General features: G+C 38.4%; 1 protein-coding gene across 1 annotated transcript in view; it reads left to right on the top strand.

Annotated features, from left to right (window-relative positions):
* Nucleotides 1-24,961, top strand: part of LOC128949464 (inositol polyphosphate 4-phosphatase type II-like) — a gene marked incomplete at both ends in the record, with an annotated part of 72,879 nt that overhangs the window by 27,703 nt on the left and 20,215 nt on the right. The window contains 6 exons of the mRNA XM_054294322.1: nucleotides 2,982-3,112; nucleotides 6,152-6,256; nucleotides 9,486-9,594; nucleotides 14,751-14,928; nucleotides 19,633-19,845; nucleotides 24,520-24,664. Of these exons, the coding sequence (XP_054150297.1) occupies nucleotides 2,982-3,112; nucleotides 6,152-6,256; nucleotides 9,486-9,594; nucleotides 14,751-14,928; nucleotides 19,633-19,845; nucleotides 24,520-24,664 (881 nt within the window). The remainder of the gene's footprint in view (nucleotides 1-2,981; nucleotides 3,113-6,151; nucleotides 6,257-9,485; nucleotides 9,595-14,750; nucleotides 14,929-19,632; nucleotides 19,846-24,519; nucleotides 24,665-24,961) is intronic.

Genomic DNA, 24,961 nt, shown 5'->3' with positions numbered 1-24,961 from the left:
TGCTGCATGTGGGCTCTTCAATAAACCGACGTTTTACCCCCAGCAAGTGGTCGCCTCCTCTCTCGTCTCGTCCAGCGCGAACCCAAGTCCGCAATCCAGCCCAGCCCGAGGCCAGGATGCCAAGGGGGGCTGGCCTCAGATGCGCAGGGGCGTCGGCCGCTTTACCCCTTCAGCTAGCCGGACTTAGGGCCGTGTACGCCCTCACGCACTGATGTTTTGCAAAAGTAGATTTCAGAAGCTCATTTTGCTTAGCGGAGGCCAAAATCACTTAGTCTTCTAGGTTTTGAATTTGTCATGTTTGCTTTACTAGGAAACACATCATTAGATTTTTGAAGCTGTATGTATAAAAAATTGCTACTTGGCCTTCATACAGCATTTTCAGCTTATGTGCTTTTTAATAGCACAATTGTTGTTTGACACAGTTACTGGTTGAAGTGGATTTTTAAAGTTATTCAATGAAATAAGTTAACATTAAAGTATTAAAATATTATTAAAAATTTCAACAATTGTATTAGTGTGAACTGTAAACTTTTTCAAAAATGGAAAATATTATGGTTTTTCCACTCTGTGTACTTTTAGAAAAGGCCTTTCATGTAATAATAATAAAGCTTGGTACTGTGGAGTATTGTTGATGGAGTTTAGATATAGAAAAGACAACTCTTTTTTCATTCATAACTCAGAATTTTATGGAGTCAACAACAGCAGTGATAAACTGTAAAAAGACCACGAGACATAAATCCAATTTAAATGCTCTGTCTTCTATAATTTCATTAGAAAAAGAAATAGATATAAAGTGAGGCTATGAGACTGTTTTCTATGGAAGTGTCTGCCATATAATCCTGTTTTCTAATGGTTTTGATTTTGCTGGAGTTTAAAATGCAAATAAATTCAGAAATCGTAGTCTTTAAAATTTCCACGCTGTGTATGCTCTAGATTGCTATAGCGCTGTACTCTCACTTTAAGCATTGTTGATGTGTCTTTTTTTGCCACATATTGAAGACTGAATTTTTACTTCATTGATTTGTACATGTTTCTGAGGAGAAACAAATACCAACCTTGTCACCAGTAATGGGGACAGGATTTGATATTTCTTGAAGACCTATTAAAATTAATATTCCCATTGCTATTGATGTCAGTGGAGTTAACTCTCAAACTTCAGTTTGAGACCAGCAGCTCCAGGCATGAGCTTAGATGGAGGCAGGGATGTAGTTCTTGGATAGAATACTCTATTCCTATACAGAAGGAGTAGTAAAGTTTTGGAAGCCAGCCAGGTCCAAACATTGTTGCTAAAACTATTAAATCAGACACCATAAATATTAAGGGCCAAAACATTATCGCTGCACATAAACAAAATTGCATACCCTGACAAATTTTACACATTTTGCTGAGAAGGAAGCCCTAAGATTTTAATTGAAAGGGAACCTCATGTTATACTGCTAAAAACTGGCAAAGAAAATGGTCCCTGAGAATGTTTGGTTTATCCTCTCAAATCCCTTTGTGACAGATTGTTCTTATGCTACAGCATTACCAGTTTGTATTGCTGGAGGAAAGTTTAATTGGTTCAGCTTCAGGAGCAATTAAATGGCAGAAAGTAATAATATCGTTAACATAGACTGTCAGCAAGTCCACGTGTTGTGTCTTTGTTTCCATGTTGATATTTTCAAGAACATGTACAAATGCAATGCTTTAATTCCGCTTCCAGTGCAGTCTCTCTGGTTTTGATTGTCACCTACACCAGGAGCAGAGGTCTGCCTATGGAGCTTGTTCTGACTGCACTGCTCACACTAATGCAAAGCTAATAATGATGGGGAAAGCACCACCAGTGTGTTGCTGTTCCATTTAAGAAGTCATTTTAAGGCTTTTTTGACTAATGGTCAGATCTGCTGCTCACATAAGTGAGCTCTGTGTTCCTGCGCTGCAAGCTCACTGGTCCTTTCCTCCCTCTTTCCACCTCTTCTACCCTATTTTTGCTTTTTCTTACATAATTTTTCTGTATGCAAGAACTGTCTTCTGGAAGACTTTTTGGAGACTTCCAAGAATTACAGTGGAACACTCTTCTTGATGCTCCAAGGAAAATAATGAAAACTGGTTGTGTTGCAAACATTTTCTCCTGTTAAATTCCAGATGTTTGAAGACTGACTGAAGATCTTTTATTTTCCTTAAAAGCAGGTCCCACAAAATGGCTTTGGGAGAGATACAGGAGAAACTTCCTCTGCAAGAGGAAAAACCAAACAGAAAGCCCAAAATACTAAGCTTGTTTGTGCAGGAAATTCAGATGATCTCTATTTCACTCAGGTCAGCTCTCAGGAGTGTACAGGAAAACTGATAATTTACTAAAGGATTTCCTTTTGGATTTCCAGTGACCTGTTTGGTTACCACAGCAGTACTTTTTTGACCTGATGAACACTGGACATGACATTTTAGGGAGCAGGTGTTGGGATTTTTTGTGTATATTTTGTTTTGAATCCTGAAGAAATGTGGTGAGAGCTGATGTGTTGATTAAACTGAATTTGTAGAAACACTGCTAGAAATATGTGTTTATGAAATGTTTATGAAAGTATACAAAGAGTAGTGCATCAAAACAACCATACTGAAAGTTTTGCAGGAAAAAGAAACTTTATATTCTTTCCAATGTTGTTTAATATCTCTTGAGATAAAGTTACTTGCTCTGAGCACAACTCTCTGGAGCCTGGAAGCCTTCTTTCCTTCATGAAAGAAGTGGTATTTCATTTTGAAGGTTACTGCATTTATACCAGATGAGTTTTGAGCACAAAAGTTACTGCATTATCTACTGACATAATTTATTGTTTACTTGTAAAAGAGAGATGAAAAGCAGATCTCACAAGCAGTCCGAAAACGGATTTTATTTCAATTAGAAATCTTCCTGATGTTTTGTAGCAAACTTGTTTTAGATTAATTTGGATGAACCTTGATAGATTAATGAGTTAATTAGCGCCTTCCCTTTTTGCTTTTTGGTACAGGAATCAGGAGCTTAAAGACCTGGGAGAGCTTGCTCCTCACTGGGACAACATGCGCAAAAGTGTAATTGCTCACTGTGATCAGTTGCTGAGCATGTACCAGGACACTCTGGCAGAGCTTGGGAAGCATACAGGTGGGAATCTGTGATTTTATCTGGAACCTTTCAGAGCTTACTAGATTGTTAGCTATAAAATACTGGCATATTCAGTGGGAATAAAATACATAAAAATCTTAGAATCAAAGGATGGTTTGGATTGGAAGGGACCTTAAAGATTATCAAGTTCTAGCCCACCTGGACCAGGTTACTCAAACTCCCATCCAGCCTGGCCTTGAATACTTCCAGCAATGGGGCATCCCCAGCTCCTCTGGGCAGCCTGTTCCAGTGTCTCACCTCCCTCCACATTAAAGAATTTCTTCCTTATGTCTAATCCAGATCTCCTCATTTAAGTTTGAATCCCCTTGTCCTGTCATCACATGATCTTGTAGAAAGTCCCGCTCCAGCTTTTATTGTAAGCTCCCTCCAGGTACTGAGGCAGTAAGGTTGCAATTGCATCAGCCTGAAATCTCTTTCCCAAGCTGAACTGTTCCAATCAGCATCTCTGTGGCCTCCTCTGGACTCACTCCAGCAGGTCTGTGTCCCTCCTGCGCTGGGAGCCCAGAGCTGGATGCAGAGATCTTGGTCACAGAAAAGGAGAAATCCGATTTGAGTGCATTAAAAAAAACCAGTCTCTAACTGAAAGTCACCTTTTTGAAAGCAGTCGGTCAGCTGCTTAAATATTTGGTGGGGGAAAAAGCTCTTGTGTTGCACTAAATGTTGTATAATTATTTCCATTTTGTTGGCAGAAGTGACGTTTCTTGTATTTATGATTGTTTGCCATCATCAGAATATCCCAGTTCCAATTTTGGCATCTACTGTCTAGCCCAGTATGGCACTTCCTGATTCTGTTTTAAATAGTATCTATATGTATTTTCAATCTTTGCCTAATTAATCTTGAAAGCGCTCCATAAAGTGTCGTAAACAAGCCAATAAATACAGATAATGACAGATCCAATGTAATAATTATAACATTCAGGAAGATATTGAGGGGACATTTTGAGATTTTAAAAAACAGACAATATAATCTCTTAAACATAAACCCTGCAAGACCTGTGTTGTGCAAAGTGGCTTTCTAAAGGGTTTATAATGTTAAAGGACCCATCTTAATTGGGTCTTGAGAGAAATAATGTGGTCCTGGGAAACTGAGGTCATCCGGGAGGAGCAAATCAGCACATGTAAAAGAGAAAGGGACATTAATCAGAAAACAAAACAGTCTAATACAAGATTGTATACAAGATCAGAAAAGCGAGCCAGACATAGATTTGATTTAATACTGTAGTTGAACAAATAGTTACGTTGGGAGCACGTTGAAATTCAAGTACTTATGAAGTAGAAATTGCTAAGATTAGGGATGTGAGTACAATTTTAATTCAGACTTTTCAGGTCAACATATTTCAAGGCATGCCAAAAACCATTTTGCTGTTCAGTGTAGCCAGTGCAGGTGTCTTTCTTCATCCTAAAACATCGCCTGAGTTTGTGTTGAATTGTTCAGAAGGGCAGATGGCACCTGCAAATAAAATTTCTCCAAAATATGCTCATGCTTCCCCAGCACAATAATCTCACGTTGGGCTTTTTGAGTGATACCCACTTGAACTACACCAAACTATTTGGGAATTTAGTGGAGAAGGCTGTTAGGAGACCACCTAATTTCTTTTTGAAGTTGAGAGATTGCTGTGGAAGTATGAGGAAGCCACATTAGTGTTAGACAGCAATTTTGGTTTACCAGCATATTTATTGAAAATGGATGTTTAAGAAAGTTAAAACTATTTCAGATTTGAGTTGTTTTGGCAAACACTTTTATCCTCAGTTATGGGAGAATTTGAGAGAATGTAAAGCATTTTATTGTAAGGAAATATACCAGGAAGATATAAGTGTTAGGAAACAAAAAGCCCAGTAATTTCAGGTAACTCTAAAGCACAGATTTGGTGATATTGGGAGGGAGTGGAACTTTGAAAATTATTTGTTTGTTTCAATCTGCATCATGGGATTTCCTGTCTAATCTAAAATTTTGACTCCTGGCTGTGCTCTTCATCTGTATTAAATTATAATTTAAAGTTCCTAACTTAGGGAGCAGCCTGAGCATGCTTGGCTGGTCTGGAGCATCGTTGGTGCCCTCTGGCAGAGTGGTTTATATTGGGAGGCTCAGTGCTCAGTCCTGTGGCAGTTTCAACAGATAAACACTAGCAAGTCTTGATTGGGCAAGCAAAAAACAATTTAAAATATTTTCTTTATCTTTTTATGTGTTTGCTTCAAAAAAAGGCTGAACCTTGGCAAAACTTATTTAAAAATTCCATCTGAGTGAGAGGAATTTTAGTTCTAGTAATTAATAGTTGGCGAAATGATAGAATGTTGGAAAAGTGGCCTAGGTGAACGTTGGGCTGCCTGAGTTAGAAGACAAGGCCACCTCTCTTTCCTAATCTACACCCTTTTATTTTATACAGATTCTGTATTAAATGTGTTCAGGTAAATTATATTTTAATGCTGTCGGACTTTAATTATTTTTCTTTACGCTACCAAAAAACTACTCAAATTCTAATGTTTTGGAAATATACAGCCATATTAATTTGTTTTGTTTTGTTTTTCCAAGGCATCATGCCTCCTCTGAACAAATATATAGCTTTTCTTAAGATAGTTTGTGTTTCTTTATTTGACCTTTCTAGGAAGAACGCATAGCCTATTCAATACAATACTTTTCTTCAAAGAAAATAATCTTACTTGGAAAAATGCAGTGCCATCATAGCTCTGTAACCTCGCAGTTTTAGCACAGAATATACACAATGCACATTAACTGCTGCGTTGTCTCCAGCAGACTACAGACTGATTTCAGACAGCAGGGAAGAGTATCTGTCTCCCAGAATAAAACAGTTAGATTGCTCTGTGAATTAAATGCTGCTTTGCTGCTTCCAGTATGGATACATGCTGAGACTCAGTGAACATTTCATCTCCTAATATATAATTATCCATTGAAGGTAAGTTAAAGACAACTCCTCACATACAAGTATTGTCTCCCTTTAAAAGGAATACAAAAACATCTGGGTAGTTAAGACAATGATTCTTTAAACTTTTGTTTTTCAGGTTCTTCCTTTAAATCAAGCTGTAGCAAAGGAGAAAAAACACTAGAATTCATCCCAATAAATCTTCATCTGCAAAGAATGCATGTGCATAGTCCTCGATTGAAAGGTAAAGAAATTCCCCAAGTATGACTAAGTGTGCTTTGAAACAGTTTCACTGAAATCTAGAAATCACATCCAAAGTCAAAGCTCTGCAAGGAATTTCCCTGCCTCGTCTTCTGATGCCACAAGTTGTGGACAATTACTGCACATCTTGGAAAACTAGGGGCTGGTTAACTAAATTTCTTCCAAGTTCTTTTCTAAAAACAGATTCCAAGAATGTGCTCATGTTGTTCCTATGACACTTCAAGCAAATAAGTAAATGGAGAATATGTGCTATTTTGGCTCAGTGTTGAGTGAAAATACTGCAAGCTTCCAACATCTCCTGGAAAGGGGGATAACTTTCTCTAACATGGTCTGTGGTTCTTTTTAACACAGAATTCTGTTGTTGCCACTTGCATATGATTTTAGCAGCTTCCTTTACAGATCAAAGATCATATTGATACATATATATGACCAAATGGCACAGTGAATAATTTGTTGATCAATTGAGATCTGATAAATTTGCTGTAACTACAAACACAGAAATTACATTCTGATATGGTTTTTGCCTTATTAATACACTCTGCATCTAAGATTGTAAAACAGGAAATAAAAACAGTGGTAAATTTCCTGTTTTGTACTGTGTGAGTATACATCCACTTCTAAATTGGGACACAGGGGCTTCCAATTATCTGTTAGATACTTGTTGGTTCAATATTTTGTTATTTGTTTTACTAAAAAACTGTGCCTCCAAATATTTCAACAAGATGGGGATTTATAGTGACATAATGTGATAACACAGATTTTAATTTAATGTTTTCAAGTTAATTAATTAACTGAAAAGGATTTTTAGGTTTGTAATGGGGGCCAGAAGCTTAACGTTGTCTTTTCAACAAAACCTCTTTGTGAACAGGACACTGTTCTATTTGCTAAATAAAAAGAGAATTTGAGTGAAATCTGTGACTTACTTAAGCACCCACAACTTTTACAGTACTGGAGTTTTGTTTTGCTTTTTAATGAATTTTCTCCCTTCTTCTCCAAAACCATTTTGCTTTGCACACATCATTAATTGATAATCAAAAAGAGTACAGGAAGAGATAAATGTTAGAATTGTTCTAGTTGTCTTCCAAATTTGGATCTTCAAATTATAAAACTCTGCCTCTGTTAGTTAACTGATGTTCTTCCCTGTGTCTTGTATTAGATATATGCAGGCTAAGCAGTTTGCAGCAATTGCTAATTGATCTGGAATAGGCAGCACTTCGATATGAAGTTGGTCTTTCTCAGCTCATGCTTTGCTTGGCATATATCAAAGGACACCTGGAATATAACCAGGAGAATGATACTGGAAGGGGAAGAATAAAAATTCATGGAGGTGGCATTTAAACAAGCTAATGATCCATGGAGGTGTCATTAGCCCTTACACTATCAGATATCTTAATTTTGGGAATGCAAGATAGGTTTTTATCCCATCTATTGTATATACACATTGGTATGTGGGTTTTTTTGTGTTTGACATGTATAATAATAGGTTTGCTTTTCCTGAACTTTTGTTTGGGTTGTCATTGAGTACTGAAATGGAAGAGAAAGTGTGCTTAAGCTTTCAGTAGGAGTAGCTTTGAGGAAAAATACTGTTTTCCTATGGGTCAATGGTATCCTTATCCATTTGATAAACCCCACATTGTGCTCTGTTCATCATACTAGAGAACTTAAATCTGTATATTGACATAGCTTTGCTTTTGTTTCTGTTTGCAATATGTGCTTGTTTTAAATAGATTTGGTGAACTGAAGTGGTTTTTGTTTTGCATCTGGCCAGTTTAAGACACTGACTGCCTCCTCCTCCTCCTTATTGTCAAGTATCAGTGGAGTCCTAATAGCTGAAGAATATGTATTAGTGATAATCTGTATAAAGACCTAAAAGAATGGGCTATTTAAGAACCTTGAGGCTCACCTTAGGCAAATGAAATTATGTCACTTCTCCTTTTAAGTGGATATTGAAGAGTCACCAACTCATTAGAGCTCAAATCAATTTGAGCAAATGTGTTCTGAGATTCAGCTCAGGAAGTAAGGCATAGTTCATTAACTGTGAATCATTTGTACAGTGCTCATGCTTCTGGGCATATTTATCATCACAATGCAAGTTCTATTTTAGGAGAGGTCTAGATTTTAATTTACATGGGAAACTTCTTTGAGGAATAAAACAGTTCTCAAAAAACATCCTGTAACGTTTCCTTTAGAAATGCATTTTAAAGATGAGGCATTTGGAACTGCACTTTTGTACCTCCAGTAAGTTCAGGTACAAAACAGGTACTTACTGTAAATGTAAATTTTTAAACTTAGAAAAAATAGTTATGTGGTGTGGGATGTAATTAAATCTTCATCTCCACCCTGAGAATCAATCACGAGCTCTTTGAAAAATGATGTTTCACCTCCAGTTCTGTAAGCATATATCCACAAAAAGAATTCATCCCCTATGTCATAAGGCACCAGGTATATACAGAAAGAGACAACAGATTGTTTTCTCAGCAAGCATTTCATTAGTATGATTTATTTCCTATTCTGGTAGCTTCTCAACTGACTTTGTGTTTATAAACATATATAAGAAGTGTATATCCTAGAGCAGGGCTCACCAATTCAGCATTAAACACCATTATATCTGAAAGTACAGTAGCATTACATCCGAACAAATTCAAGCTAGAAAAGGAATAGGGATTTTTACTAGCCTAATTGACTTCTCTGGGAATGCAGTGAGTTTGTTGTCATTTGAAATCTTTTAATCAAGATTAGATGCCTAAACAAAGAGATGCCTTCACTCAACCAAGAGACAAGCTTGATGCAGGAATTATTAGCTGTGATTCAGTAGTCTCTATTATTCAGTCAGACTATTCCATCAAAATGGTCTCTTTTGACTCTAAAATGCTTGAACATGACTACAAGTTAAATAATGAAAGGGGCAATAGAGTGGAATATGCAATGGGCCAATTTACTTGTCAGCTTTGTAAACTGCAGAGCTGGAATATTCTTCTACTCAGTGGCACATAATTTACATATAGCCATAAATCAAATGAACTTTTTAAAGTGTGCAGTGGCTGTATAGAAAGATTGATTAGCTCTTGGGCCTTCTTGGGACATGGATTATCAATTATTCCCTGGAAATTATATAGACTTGTCCTTACTTTTTGTGGAATAGATGTCATAGTGTTTCCATGATTTAGGGATAGAAGCATTCAGATGTCTGTGTTCCTCTGTTCCCATTCCAGATGCTCTGTATGATGTTATCACTGTGGGAGCCCCAGCAGCACATTTCCAAGGATTTAAGAATGGTGGTCTCCGGAAACTGCTGAGTAAATTTGAGGCTGAAAGACGAAAGTGAGTATTCTTTCCAGCAGCTGGGAAAATACCATTAAGGTTGCATTAAAATGCTATAAGCTCACTGAATAACAAAACAGTTTATCCTGCTGAATGAATGGAAGATTAAAATCTGGTAGGATTGAACACTGCATTCATAAAATATTCCCCTTTTTTCCCCTGCTTTGATGAAAATTGAAACACGCTCTACTTCTTGTGTTAAGACCAATTTTGAGTAAACACAGGAAATTACCTCAAGCTGTGCTGCAGCGTGTTCAGGTTGGGAGGATTTCTTCATGTAAAGGGTTTTTGTGCATTGGGACTTGTGGTGGAGTCATCATCCCTGGAAGTGCTCAAGAAAAGGCAGGACTCGGCACTCGGTGCTGCGGTTTAGTTGATATGGGGGTTGTTCTGTCAAAGGTTGGACTCGATGATCTTGGAGGTCCTCTGCAACCTTAATGGTTCAAAATTATGATTTTGTTTCCTTGTATTTTAGGAAGCTGGAGGTATATCAGTACTTGAAAACCTGCTGTTCAGAATGAGCGATCTCTTTGGCAATTCTTGTGCTAAGAGGAATGTATCTGTAGACAATTTTTAAATACAGAAATTGTAACTTAAGGTAGCAGCTTTATTTCTGACAGGCCTGGGTGTATGCTAAGGTAGAAGTATTTTTAGTACGCTGTGAAAAAACAAACTACTCTTATTCTTCAGAAAGCCAAAATAAGACTAATCAAAAATAAAGGTTTCAGTTTATTGTGGAGCTCAAATGCTTTGTTCACTGTTGAACATGCGCCAAAGTGTTAGTCACATCTTTTCCTAAGAATTGGATGTATTTGTGTTTGTTGCTGTGGCTGTTCAGATTTTTTCAGTAGTTGTGACTGCTCAGTGCTCCAGCTGATGGTGCCAACTGCAGTGTTACAGCATTCCAAAGGGAAAGCAGGGAGGGAGTGCTCTGATCTAAATTACCATGACAGTCCACAGCAAATTAATTCCATTATAGTCAATGCTCAAAAAAGTTTCATGGATAAAATATCATAGAGAATAAAAGGGAAATTATTCAATTCTTCTGTTGACTTCTAGGTTGAATAGGAGCTGGCATTAATATTAACATCAAACAAAACCCAGCAGATCTAGTTGCTTTGAAAGCTGTATTATTGAGGGGGTCTTGCTTGCCCTACACAGTATAAAAACCCTGTTAAATCTTCAAAAAGCTTTCATTTCCCTGACCACCTCTGATGCTGAAACCTGCCAATGAAACACGTACATCATGTTGATCACATAAGACGCATCGAGAAACTCGGTGTTAATATTCTGCTGTCAGCAAACTGGTATGGGCAGCCTCATCCCCATCATATGAGGGCCTACAAAGTACATGTTTTCTGTTGAAGAAAATGTCTGAAGACACTTCTTAAAGTATCTTCTCCTTTACTATCTGATTAATGCAGTTGCAATAGTGATTTGTGGGTTTTTATCATAAAAATTTATAACTGAAGCCGCTAGATATAAATAATATAATAGACATAATCCTTTAAAGTTATATGATATAAAGTAGCATTACAGTTCTCACAGTGCTCACCTTTCAGAAAATGAACCATTTCTTACTACATTCTCAATCTTATAATGGACAAATTTATTTCACTCTGGCGACAACAGTGCTACTTTGCATGCACCTGTTTATTTTGCTGGATAAAGGTGTTTTGAGGACACCTTGTGTCCCCCGGGGCACCTTCTGCAATTTGAATTTCCTGTTTTATGATGGGGCTAGATTTTCTGAAGATTTTGTTGAAGGAAGAAGTGACACCTTGCGATATCAGTCAGAATACAGAACGAACAGGAAAAATGCAGATTCAGCAGCCGTTTTCTCTAGGCTAACTGAGCTGAAGACCTAATGCAGGACTTGGGAAGAGACTAGTTCTCAGCCAATCCTAGCAGCTGTCAAGATGTGACAGAATTGCCTTGCGTGTTTTTGACCTTCAGTCTGATTATTAGAGCAGTTTATCAAAATATTCAACAGTGTCAGCATATTGCAATATATTTCTTGCGCAGTCTTAGACTTGTGGAATTTGCAGACAAAGAGAAACAGTTATCTGGTAGCATTTGCAGTTGCAAAACAAAAACAAGACTGAGACATATGTTTTGTGAAAGTTTATCAAGCAGAAGAATGTGGAAAATGTGTATGTGAAGATAGTTCTGGCGTCTTTTCTATTACACAGAATATCAATCTTTGTGCAGACACAAAGGGAAAGTCCTGTATAATAATATTTACAAAAATGCAGTGGCTTTGCAATTCTTCTCTCATTTATTACCATCAGGAATGTCATATCCAATTTTTATAAAAGGCACATTATAAAAAAAAAATAGGACCTGAAATGAGAGCAAGAAAGGCTTTTCTTTTAAGTGAAAAGTTTCTGGTATGTGATCTGAAGAATGTCCATAAAGCAAGTTTAGGACTGAAATGACCGCTGACAGTCATGTGGTTATGGTTAATGATGGCGCCAATATATGGAAATGGTCAAGTGTGGTTTTATATGCTTAGTGAAAGCTTTCAAACTTTTCCCAGAAAGCATTATAATACAGTTTTCAAAAGGTACCTGAGTCATAATTTACATATGAGAGGTATGTTTTCATTATGCTGCTGCTATTCTGCACTGGACCTACCCATGTGGCCTTTACCCTAATGCAGAAGTTTCATGCAGTTTGTGCCTTAGGACACCTGTGAAAAGTTTCTCTTCTGCCTAACAGTGCTTACATACCAGAACTGCATGCAGCACTAAGCTTTAAAAGTAGCTGCAGAGGAGGGAATGTCGCTTACTTGTGAGTGGGAATATCTGTTTGTGAAGGCTAAGGCCAGAGAAAACCTCAGCTAGTCATACATGCAGCAGTGTGAACACAACAGTTAGAAACTTCAAACGTGTTGTTTCTGAAAAATAATTACACATTCTTCTAGGGGGATTGAGAAAGTTGCTCTCAAATTATGAGAGGAACTAAATATTTGAAGTTGTGTCGTGCTTTCTAGGGTTCTGAAAATGTTTAAATTGTCCAAATAATTACCAGTCTGGTAGTGCACTTCATTCTGAAGAGTCATTCTCTCTTCACTAATTCCTTTACTTAAAAGCTATGATTTACTTAATTGCAATGAGAACTGCCCACACCTTTGGTGTCACTGCCCTCTTTCTTACAAGTGGTGTCTGTAGCTTTTCTGCTGCAATATTCAGTGAAGCCTAGAGCTGTGGGAGATCAGTGAAAACTATCTAGGATTTAAAGACTGAGGGAAATCCCAGAAAGGAGTGAACTTGATAACAGCATTAGCCAGATTCAGCCTGCAAAAAGGACTTTTTGATAAAGGGAGGGAAAAGCCTGATGGGGAATTAGAGAAGTGTCAAGACTTTTAAGACTATGTCTTCACTGCAATTAACATAGACTATTGCTCTTTGTCCCTGCCCTATCCACTGAGCCTGCTGCTTGAGGGTTCCAGTGGATGTAGTGCCAGATCTGACTCTGGAAGTCATCTCACTAACAGGCTCTCCACCTCAAAGGCAGAACTGTGGCAGTTTCTTGATTACTCAGAGGGACAGAGGTTTGCTTGTTTTTCCTAATTCATTAGGAGGGACAGTTTATATTATTCACTTTGCTGAAATACTCAGAATTATGACTTCTACTAGACATGGGTCTAGTAGACATGAGTAGCTCATGTAAGTTGGAGATGCGTCGCAATTTAGATGTGGCTGGTAGTAATGGCAGCTATATGCCATTAATCCTGATTGCTTCTACAAAGAATTGTATCTAGGAATGAAGACATTGGTGAAAGACAGAAAAATAGAATGGATATTGGGGAATAGAACATTAGAATTGGGTATTGAGAGTATACCTCAGCAAAATATGTAAGCAAGAGCCTTCATTTTAAAACTGCTTGAAGCTATCCTTATTTGCCAGAATCATAGAAAATGCTGAATTGGAAGGGACTGATCAAGATTTAGTTTCTAATTTGTAGAAAACTAAAGAGAAGGAACTAGAATTCACTCAATAAAAGGCACAAAGGGGAACTGGGGGTAGGGAAGAGATCTGGACAAAGACTGAAATGAAAGCGAATGCATAAAGTTCAGAGGATTGAACAAGTGTCAGTATTTGGTCTTGGTATGCCAAATTAAGAAAGAAAGAAAGTGGTGAAATGGCTGAAGGGACTGAAATACTTCAGACAAAAAGGAGAGAAGGGAGATACAAACAGTACCAGCTGGGAGTAGCATGTACATTCCTCTGGCATTGGTGATGTGCCAGGAGGGGCTTGGGTTCTTTTTTTCCTGTTTTAATCTGAAGCTGCAGAAGATTTTGGTTAGTTTCTCTGAAAGACTAAACCAGGGCTTTATAAAAGGAAGGGTTACGTACCAGAGGTTCAGGTGAGGAGCTGTGGGCTGCAGGCAAGAGCCAGTGGGTGTGTGCATGCTGTCTGAAGTGGTGTTTGAGAACAGTGGTGTAAGAGGATATTGCATAATTTGTAGGGAGGAAAAGAAGAAAAAGGGATAGGAGAAGTCCTGCAAAATAATTGCAGTAGTTTGAACAGTGGACAGTAGGAAGTTTGCAGTGTGCATTTGTGTGGTTTTGAAGTAATTCACTTCCGCACCCATTGCTGGGTCTCTTCTTGCAAATCAGATGCCTGTTCTTTATTGGAGATAACTCTGTTTATCGTCTCTTCCTGGACATCATTGAGGCCAATCAAAACACAGTGTGGGCCACTGATCAATTCAACCTTAATGGCCCACTTGGAAAGACTCGGTGAGGCAGTCAATTCTCTTTTGGGGAGCTCAGTTGGAAGAATAAGGAGCCTTATGCTCTTTGATATTATTACCTGACTTTGTCAAATATTTTCTGTCTCTAGAATTACAGTGTTTAAAAGAAACACATAAAAACATGGGGGTTTATGTTCAGATCACCCACTCAAAGGAATTTTGCACTGTATTACTTGGAGCATGTGGTGGTGGGCTGTTTCATGCCGTTTATGCTTTTACTGTTCAAGGAAAGGTTTGTTTTTACCCTTAAATGCAGGATCAGTGGTGTCTGTGAAGTTCAGGCATCTGGCGTTTTTTTTTTTTGCAAAAGTAGTGGTAAGATTTTTAGCACCATAAGCATTGCTGTTAATGGCAGAAATGAATTTGACATGATGTGACTCTCTGTTATCACAGCACTGGATACCAGTGTATTTACTATTCACCTGAAAACACAGCCAAGGCAAAAGAAGTTCTCAGCAACATCAGTCATCTGCAGCCTCTCATATCAAGCCATGCAGACCTGCTGCTCAGTTCTGCAAGCCAGCGTTCTCCAGACAGCTTGAAGAACTCTTTAAAGATGCTTTCAGAAAAAGTAAGATTCAAATCCTCACTGCAATGGAAAATGGAGTAACCAAGTCTCTCTAACTGCTGGGGAGGAAGGGGGGGGGGGTTTCTGCATCATTTGACTTTCACAGCATCAGGAAATGTTAAATAAACTCAGCTAAAATAAGCATCAAAATGTTGTTATTAGAAAAATAATGTTATTTAGCATTTCTGTAGGCCTTCCGTATAGAAAATTAATGAAATCTATAAAGATTGCTTTATTAAAAAGTGTAATTAATTTAATTTCATGTAGCTTCTTCATCCTCTAGTGGCTACATACTGGAGTTTATGAAAATATCAACAATTATAAATAATTTTGTAGTATGAGAAGTCTTTTTTTTTCATTCTCTTTCTATTATATTTCAAGCTGCTGGTTATGGGAGGTAGTTCAAGCCAGGTTGGTGTATAAGGTTTAGAATAACAGCATGATCAGAAATGGTGATGCAGCCTGGAAGGAGAAGCTGGGAAATTTGCTCTAGGAGATCTCAAAGTTTATTTCTCTTTTTCCTATTATATCTGTCTGTAGCTGTAACCTCTTCCTCATTTCAGTTCCTTTAGTTCTAAATTAGAGAAGATAATGTTCGCCGCTGGTCTCACAGACTGATAATGGAGATTAGCTGAAGCCTGTAGTGCTTCCCAGCATATGTTACCCTATAAAAATATGAGCCCTTATATGAATAACAATATGAACCTTGTGACCCGAGAGCTTGTGAAGAGTTTCCCATTTCTCCACGGGCCATCCCTTCAGCAGTATGATCCCAGTATGGCTCAATAACACGATCAGTAACCATTTCCATGCATCTTCAGCTATTGGGAAGTGACAGCCCTGTTGGTCTGTTGAGCACCATTACCCCAGCAGCTCCTCGTGCCATAGGAGGGTTTCAAATATTGATATTGAGCTTGGCCACTTGCTGGGAAGGCATTCCAGAAGAGCACTAGGGAGAGGAACATCGCTCTCAGCGGCAGATGTGTGAATCCACACTCGCTCTGAGAATGTGGAGTCGCTCTGAGCGTCAGGGGTGATGGAAGAAGGCAGAATTCAGCCTGGAAATGAAACAGAGGAATTTAAGGAGGGGGACTGTAGTGATTATGGTGTACCTCTGGATGCAGGAGGGCATTTTTAGCTGTGCATAGAAGAGTGAAGCTGCTCTGTTAGAGGTTAGTTCAAAGAAATCTGTATGCACAGGCAAAGCCAATCAGGCAAAGAAGGGTTTGTTCTGAAGATCCAAGGGGTGGTTGCTGAGCAATGTGCATTTTCTCTGCCATTGGCCTCTGGACAGGAGGAGGGGATGATTTCAGAGGCAGGAGCCATGGTACTAAAGTACTGCTTGAACCATGGCTCGCTAGAGACTCTGGCTATAAAAAGGGGACAAAAAAGACAATTCATTCAGTTTGCTAAAGCCTTAGGTATTTTACATTTATAGCTGGTGGCTTAGTTGAGTGTGTTCATATCAGCTTTTCAGGACCAGGATTAAATTGCTGTTAGTGCATGAGCTCAGGTTCCCAGAAGAAGGAGTCTCACCCCATGTACTCCTTGGATGTCTGTCTAGCCTCCACCTTTTGCTTGGAAGAGACAAATCCAGTTGTCTGAACAACTGCAGCAGGAGTGGTTCAATACCTGCTTCCCTGTCTATTACCAAATGCACTCCTAGGAAAAGGTGGACAATAGAGAAATAGGGTGGATTGCTGAGGAAGCAAGTGTGCTGGGACAGCTGCTTGTAAAGAGGGGAGGAGAGATGGGGAAGAGAGACCAAGAAACAGCTTCAGGAAAGAGAAATACAATTTCAAAGCCCTAAACTCAGTGAACCCACACAATACTGAAATTAGATCCCTCATGGTTAATTCAAAGCCTTATATTGCTGTCTTGAAATATTCTGTCTGTATAGTCTGGTACAGTACTGGAGAACCAAGACTACCAGAGTGTTCCTGCTTGCATTTAACACAGAGTAGCACATGCTCTGCTGAGTATAATGACATGATATCTGCTTGTGCTCCTGAGGCATATGTAGTGCTTTGCTATTCCATCTTTCCTGCACTTTTTGTATGTAAAAAATAAATGCTCTGATGTTTTAACTGGATAGATATTTAGAAAGTAAACATCTGTTTGAAGCCATAAAAATTATTTGCCTGGTGATTAAATTCTGCAAGTTTATTAAAAAACATATCACTTGGTATATATAAGAATTCTTTCTATAATTATTAGGTAGCAGTGAGTAAATCTGAATTATCAATAATGTGAATTACATTAAAGTGTTCATGTTGGAAATGGAAGGACTGGCTGCATGGATTGAAAGTGGAAAATTAAATCAAATAATTCCACTGCTGCTTCTTAAAAGGAGCTTATTTTCTCCTGTTAAGCATCTCCATATATAATTTACAGTTTCCTGTAGTGTTTTCCTGAGACTAACCTTTTATCATCCCTTTTTGTTAGTTGATTAAGGAAGCCTTTAGCTATCGACAAGTGTATCAGCATTTGCAGCTTGCAGCAGGCTTGATAAATTAATTTTCCAGCTATGCCTATCTTTGTTTGCAGAAATACTCTTTAGTAGAGTATCTGAAAGAATTTGCAGAGTTTTTATTTCTTTGTATAGACTGGTTTTGTGATTTCAGTGCAGTTTCATAAATAGTGATGTTCTGCAAATTTAGCTGTACTGAGCTGTTAGAAAGTGAAGTTAAAACATAGACTGCTGTAAAACCAATGGGATCTCTGAATGGAATTTAATTACAGAATTATTTGAGTTGCTGCATGAAAAATGGAGTCGCACTTCTGTACTGATTTTCTTTTAAAAACTAAATTTCCCTATAAAATATTTCTATTCAATTATATTACTTAAACTTTGCAGTCCTAGTGGGCATTATTTACATCAAGCTATCCAATTCTCCTAATTTTTTGAAATGTAAAGTTTTTTTGAGCGTTATTCTGAACCAGAAACGTGAAATTTTCTCAAACAGACATTGTGGGGAAGGTAGATATTAAACCTCAGCAAAACCATGATATTGCTGTTTTTAAGGGTAGACAAGTAATGGAGTTTCAACTCTCTTGCTATGGAACTGTAGAAGTGTTGAAGAGGAGCTTTGCTGTTACCACACAACCCCTCAAATCTCATTGTGCCATGGTAAGGCAAAGAATGGTGGGGTGTGATAGCACTATTCCCCAGAGACTAAGTCATTCTCCAGGCATGCACCATCTGGGTTGGAAATGTAGAAAACTGCAATTGTCCTGCAGAGCAATTCAGGACAACGAGGAGACAGTCCTGAGAAAACTGTTAAAAAATGGCCTTTCCCTCAGGCACCAAGTTGGTAATGAGGAGAAGGAATGGGTCTGGTAATATCGCCAGGGAGATGAGTAGCGTTGCCAAGTCTAAAGAATCCCAAGTCAGGTCTGATTTTGGTTTTAAAAAATCAATAATTTTTCTTAGATGTGCCTGCAGTTCTTATTTTTAGAACTGTAGAGATTTATTTGGAGTAAAATTTTCAGCCCGTCCATGTGAAACAATTCAGAAAGCATTTTTTTGGTAAACATAATGAAAATGGGAAAGACAGAAACTTCTCATTTAAGTACCTCACCTAGCAGCTGGAGCCTTAAGAAAACCATTAATTTTTTAGAGCCTTTCTGTCTTAAATATCTGTAAACTTTTGAGAGGGTCTTGAGACAGGAAGGCAAGAAAAAGAAGTTGAGTAGGAGTGGGTGCAAAAGAGGAACAGGTAGTATGAAGAAAGGGATAGGATAAGAAATGCAGAAACTGGGAGAAAAGACTTCCAGGAATCTTCTCAGGAGTTCCAGGGAGGTGCTGGCACTTGGCACTTGTTTGTTTTGGGGTTTTTTTGGCTACTTTTCCCTCCAGTTTTTGCATAAGCAGCACATAAGGGCTGAAGAGAGCTTGGCTGGGCAGCCCTCATTTTTGGCATTTCCTGCTGGTTGAGGCTGGATCCTCTGACTCTTATCTACATACCTTCCCACATCCCTGTTTAATTAAGATTGTCTGCACAAAGGCATACTTTCCTTGTTGAGGTGGAAGGGAGATGAATAATGCAGGGAGGTTGAAGGATTTAAAAAATACGGTAAAATGCCAGCTGTAACAGTCAACATAGAAAAATGATGCAGAGATTGAATAGCATCTTCAGAAGACCCGAGAAGACAACTTCAGAGTTTCCTTTCTTTAAAATATACAAAAAAATCAAGCTTGAAATCAGGTGTCACCTACCATGATATCTGGGTTGACACCTACCAGTAGTAAAATTTATCTGTGGAAATACTGCTTTTGCAGATACTGCTATTTCAGCATTGTAGAGTGGTGGGTTTTATTTAGAGAGATTATTGAACTGGTTAATTGTGTTTTATCTTACACTTATTCAGAAATCATTGTGCTGTGGTTGGTTACTCTTGGAATTGGTTCTTGTTGAGGCTTGCCTCTGAGGTGAAATTTGGAATTCAAATAAAATGTGAAAAGATTGTGATCTCTGACAGATAATGTGTTCCTGTGTTAATGCTTAGAACACTGGGATTGTAGAATGTGATCTCTAAAACTCTTGAAATTTTCCTCATTATTTGTTGGCCTACTTTGTTTTCTGCCTCCCAGGCAGGCCTGAAACAAATAGCCGCTCTGCCTAAGGATAATTCAGTGTTACACAGCTTTGCTGCCATACCACATTCTTTGCTCTAACCTTTCCATTGGTTTGTTTTTTTCCCTAGACGGAGTTATTTGTGCACACGTTCAAGGACCAGCTGGTGAGAAGTGCCCTTCTAGCGCTGTACACGGCCCGGCCTGTCTGTGTGCTCAAGAAACCAGCTGTGCCCAGGAGCAGTGCAGAGGAAGGGGCTGATGCACAGCACCAGGACCATCCTGCTCACGTCAAAAGGCAGGACTCCATACCCCATCATTCTGAGTATGATGAGGAGGAGTGGGTAAGTGGACAGAAACCCTTGGCCAGTGAAACCCTACAAATTAGCATAAGCCACCTCAAGCCCTCAGTGTCCTTGTCACATGCTGTTGCAGGGGGCAAAGGGGTGCAAAACTGTAAAATTGTGCTTCTCAGATGCATCGCAGATATGCAGATTTTGAAGCTAAATTGCAAGGCTTTGCCTAAGTACAGTGTGCTGCTCTGAGACTGCCTAGTTGTGCATAGAACAGTGAAGGTGTTGAGTGTATTCTTGCCCAGACACAAGAATAGTCTTTGTTCTTACTTGGGTTGGTTTTGCTAGTTGGGCAGATTTAAGGACTGGAACAGTATATGCTGTTCACAGGGAAATGGTTTTTTTGTTCCCCACCCCCTGCAACACCCCTCTCCAGCCCTCAGGCTGTAATCATTTTAAATACACTGAATTAACCCTCAGCCCATTGCCCCTAGACTCTGTTCTTAGAAACTGTCTGAGGTTCTGTAAAAGAATTAAATACAGTGTTTGGATTTTAACATTCTTAGCATATCTTTCAAAGATATGTATTATTTATATGGCTGAAATGTTATAAATCAATTATTTTGGTGGATGTCTTCTTTAATAGGTCTGTTACTTTATTTCATACGTACTCAAGCTATTTTTATTCAGTCCAGGCTCATGCTTTGAGTTCATCACTGTATTCTCATAGACGTAAAGGATGTCAGCATATTCATCTCTATTGTAAATAATTAATAACTTGTGTGAGCTATGGTATTCCACCTAACCTGTAATTTTTTCCACACCAAAAATAAAGGAAGAAGAATATATTTCTTCTAGAAGAAAGGCAATTATTTCCAGCCCCATGCATTAAGTATTCGTGAGATTTAAACAATAAATAACTCATTATTTCATTTGTCCTCCAGTTTTAGAGCCTTTAATTCACTTTTTCTTGTTTTCTCAACAACCTGAGGGGCTGGAATGGTGCTCTTTGCTTGAACTAAAGCCAAAATGTTTGTTTTTAGCTGTTGAAACATTTAGAGATATAAATAACACAATAGTTTTTGTAAAAGAGATAAATTTTGCACTGGAAAAAGTGGCATTTGTGAAAGCTGCATTTTAATTTAGTACTGCAGTTCAGCATCTCTGAAGAGAAGATAGCTTTGCTGTAATTCATAACTAAAAGCCGCCAGGTGCTTGGTCCTCACCTATTAAACTGCATAAGTGGGTCATTTTAAACAGCATTCATTTTTTTCTGCTGAATTAGTAATCTTGATTGAAATTAAATGTATCTTTCACTGTTTTCTGAATTGAGCTGAGTCAGAGTCATTGTCAAACTTGAGACAGTATAAATTTTGGAGAAATTTTGTGATTTTTTCTGGATTTGAATGGTTAAACTTTTCAGTTATTTCTGTCAGTAGAGGTGATATGAGTTTTAATAATCAAATTGTGATTAGCACGATGGAAAGAGAAAGAATAAAGGCATGTAAAATTTGAAAAAACACTTAATCCACTGTGAAACACAACTATAAAGGGAAAAACTTTAATATATGTTGCTTTGTATGCACAATGCTCTATCCTCCTTTGCTGTTGTAGGTTTTTTCCTCACTATTATCAGTACTAAGTGTTATAAGTACTATTATAAGTACTAGTGTTACATTTTGCAGTTGGAACTTTAGTTTTGCCTGAAATCTACATCCTTAAACAACTCTTTAAGCTGACCCTTGAAGCAGCCCACGAGGGTGTTAATCTCTGAGCAGAGCTCAAAAAGGCCTTAAGGAATTATCTGAATATCCACTGAAATGAAGGCGACACAGCATCTTCAGAGTGCTTGGACGTGCAGATGCTGTGCCATACATGGCACAAGCAAAGCACACAGCTGAAGTGGTGTGTATGGAGGGACAAGAAGTGACTGAGGAGCTCTGTGGTGAATTCGGAAAGGCTGAGAATCCTTTAAAAACAGAAACAGCCTCTGGGACTCCACTGGCTGGCAGTGTTTAGAAGGAAGACATCCAGTCAGGTGCAGTGACAGAAAGGAGTGTCCATTCCTGCTCTCTGAAATGAGGAAGGTGTCTTAGTTTTTAATGATACTTTCTGATCAGATGGAACTTAATTACAATTTTTTCAGTTGGATGAATGAAAGAGAATTATTTTACAGGCTCATTTTTAATTGTCCTAGGAGAGGTGCCCAGCTTTCACTGATGCCAAGGCCTGCCTTTCCATCTTTTCATCTGCTTAAGAAGATGAAAGGTCAGTGCTAGGCTACAGGAAAATATTCTGGAAGTAGTAAAAGATGACAATAAGAAGTGACGAAGTGAAGGGAGACGGCCCATCTTAATTGATCAGCATCGAACTCCAATTTATTGATCCAACATGCACATTTTTATAACCGTGTTAATTAAGTTCATACATATTGCAAAACCCGAGCTCATCATTGGCTACAGATTACACAGCAACCCCTCCTCTTGTTTTCAATACCTGTGGTTTGTTATTGAGACCAAAACTTGTGTTTCTCATCCTGTTATTAACTGTTCTCAAGGCCTCCATGTTTGTCACTGCTTTCCCATCACTACCCAAGGACAAGGTATTTACTTGTTATTAAAAACAAGCCTGAGAACTTTGCTGTTTACAGCTGCCTTTTACTTTTCAATCAGCTGTTTATTTTCATGGCCTTTTTTCCTTCAAGCCATGTCTGAGCAAAATTCTCCAACAAAGAAACGGATTAATTTCTTCTCATGGAGAATCATAGAAGCCACTTGATTTTCAGTGATGGGAAACTGCAGTTTTACTTGAAAATTGTTCCTGCCAAACTGCAGAATTTCAACAGCCTTCTTAGATAAATGTGACTGCCTTTGGTGCAGACAGAATAACATCTCAATGAATGATAAATAGATGCCTCTACATTTTCTATCTGCCCACAATCCCAGGAGCCTCCTGTGTGGAGAAAAGGGGCTGTGAAACAGGCCCTTGCTCCCTCTCAGTTGCTTGTATATAAAAAAGCCAGATACATGATAATAAGAGTGAGCTTTCTGTCAACAGATGTTTATGAATTTCGCTTCTAAACCCTCAGGGAACGTTTGTGGGAATATTGTATAGAAATCATCTCAATGCTGGGTTAATAGTTGGTTTGAAAAAAGTGCTCTTTCCAATGTGAAACAAGGGCTCATATTTGTGTTGCTTGTGCAATAACTCCAGATGCTCTTTAAGAGCTTAATGCTTTTTTTGTGCAGGAATTAAGTTCCCCCATCACACAAAAGAAAAGGGAAATTAGATTGCTCCAACTTCTCTGAGCAACCTCACTTGCATATTCCTCAGCAACTTCAGTGACTGAAAGCTCTGAAGCTCCCTTATACTCTGGAGGATTCTTCATAGAATCCTTCTCCCCAGAATTATGCTTGTGGGCGGTAAAAATCAGTAGTTTCACACATATTGTAAATGTTTTTTCAGGATTGCTTGAAGTGCATAGAGGAGGAAACTTTTGAAGGAATCTATACCTGCCCTCAGTCTTTTGTGTCCTCAGGAGGAGGGAGCAGGGCATAAGATAAGATCCCTCTAGTCAGGCTGAAGCGAGGCATATAGTTGAAAAGCGACATTAGATTTAAATGTTTGCCTTAGCAGTGGCTCTAGATTTGCCTCCACTCAAAATCCAAGGGTTGCCATTTAAATGGAACTATGCTATTTCTCTGAGTTCTCAGTTTTCTTTAACCTTCTCTCTTGGTATTTTTGCAACTTCATTTTTCTGCCTGAAGACCTGACAAATACATAATGCTTCTGGCTCTGTAAAATACAAAACAAAGCAGTGATGTTAAATTCCCATTTTTAACCCTCAAGCAAACTCTGGTTGCTCTGCAATACTTTCAGAATGACTCAGCATTGAAACATATACTTGGAGAGGGAAGGGTGGTTTCTGTGGGTTTGTTATGGTTTGGTTTTAGTCTGATTGCTTGTCTTGTGAACAGCCTCATTACTTGTATGGCTTGGTTTCTTCCTTCTTATTCAGTGCTGCAAAAGTAGGTGCAAAAGCTTTGATTTCTGCAGCATCCAGCACCTGAAGGACCCTCCCTATATCTCTGATCCATAACAGCTCTTTCTTATGCTCCACATGATTTCTTTTCCTCTCTGCTTGTACAGAACTTTTTGTACCTCTCTATTACTTCCCTAATTCTCCTATTGTAAACTCAGTTAAGTGTGACGGTTGCAGTTTGTGTGAGAGGTGAGGAACAAAACTGAAATTGTGTTAGCTAATAAATATGCCATGACAGCAAGTTTCTCATTTTAGTCCTTGAATTAACATTTTCTTCAGCAGAGTAACTGATGTGATAAAATACAGGATATGTTAAATTATCAAAAAGAGGTTATTAAACACTGTGACAAAACTGGCCCACACAAGGTTTCATTTGTCAAGCTTTGAGTGTGTCTGTACTCTTAAGGTATCATTTAAATAGACAAGCTGCTCAGTTCCTTGCTATTAGACCTGAAACTTTGTCTGCATTATGTCAAGTTTGAAGCGCTTGTGCACAGTGTCTAAAACCATAAAAGTTTGGGTTCATTTACGCTGCAAGAGAATCTCCATGAAAAAGGCTCAGGTTGGTAATAGGCTGAAGGATGAGAGGAGCAGTCGTATGCTAACATCATGAATAACTTACTATTGTCCCTTTTTGTTTTTTTTTCTGCAGTAACATGCAGTGATAATTCTGGTCTTTTCAGGACAGGGTCTGGGCCAACGTGGCAAAGAGTTTGAACTGCCTTATTGCCATGGTGGACAGGCTGCTTGAAAAGGACAACATCAGCAACATCAAAGAGGGTGAAAATGAGCCTTCAGCAGAAGATTGCAAGGTGTTGCATACAGGCGGTAAGCAACCTCCCCTAATTTTTTTTTTTTTAGTCATTGACAAGAGTAAAGAAAAATTTGCACAGCTACAGAAAAGTCATCTAGAGAAGACTCCATAGTATCTTTGATGAGAGTGCTAATGGCAAGGTTTACACATTTGTGGGAGGTTATTTATCAAAGTACAGCTTTAATGTGTGCTCAGACTGCTTGCCATGTGCAGTTGTTTGTGCTAGAGTGTAAACCTTTTGAAACTACAGTCTTTTCTTTTTGTAGGCTGATGTAATTTAATTTACTCTAGATTTTACTTGCGTGTAGTAT

The sequence above is a fragment of the Melozone crissalis genome, unplaced genomic scaffold, assembly GCF_028551555.1.
Source record: "Melozone crissalis strain CALT ecotype California unplaced genomic scaffold, PUWL_Pcris_2 ptg000237l_1, whole genome shotgun sequence".
NCBI classification, from domain to species: Eukaryota; Metazoa; Chordata; class Aves; order Passeriformes; family Passerellidae; genus Melozone; species Melozone crissalis.
This window is presented reverse-complemented; position numbering and strand designations above follow the sequence as displayed.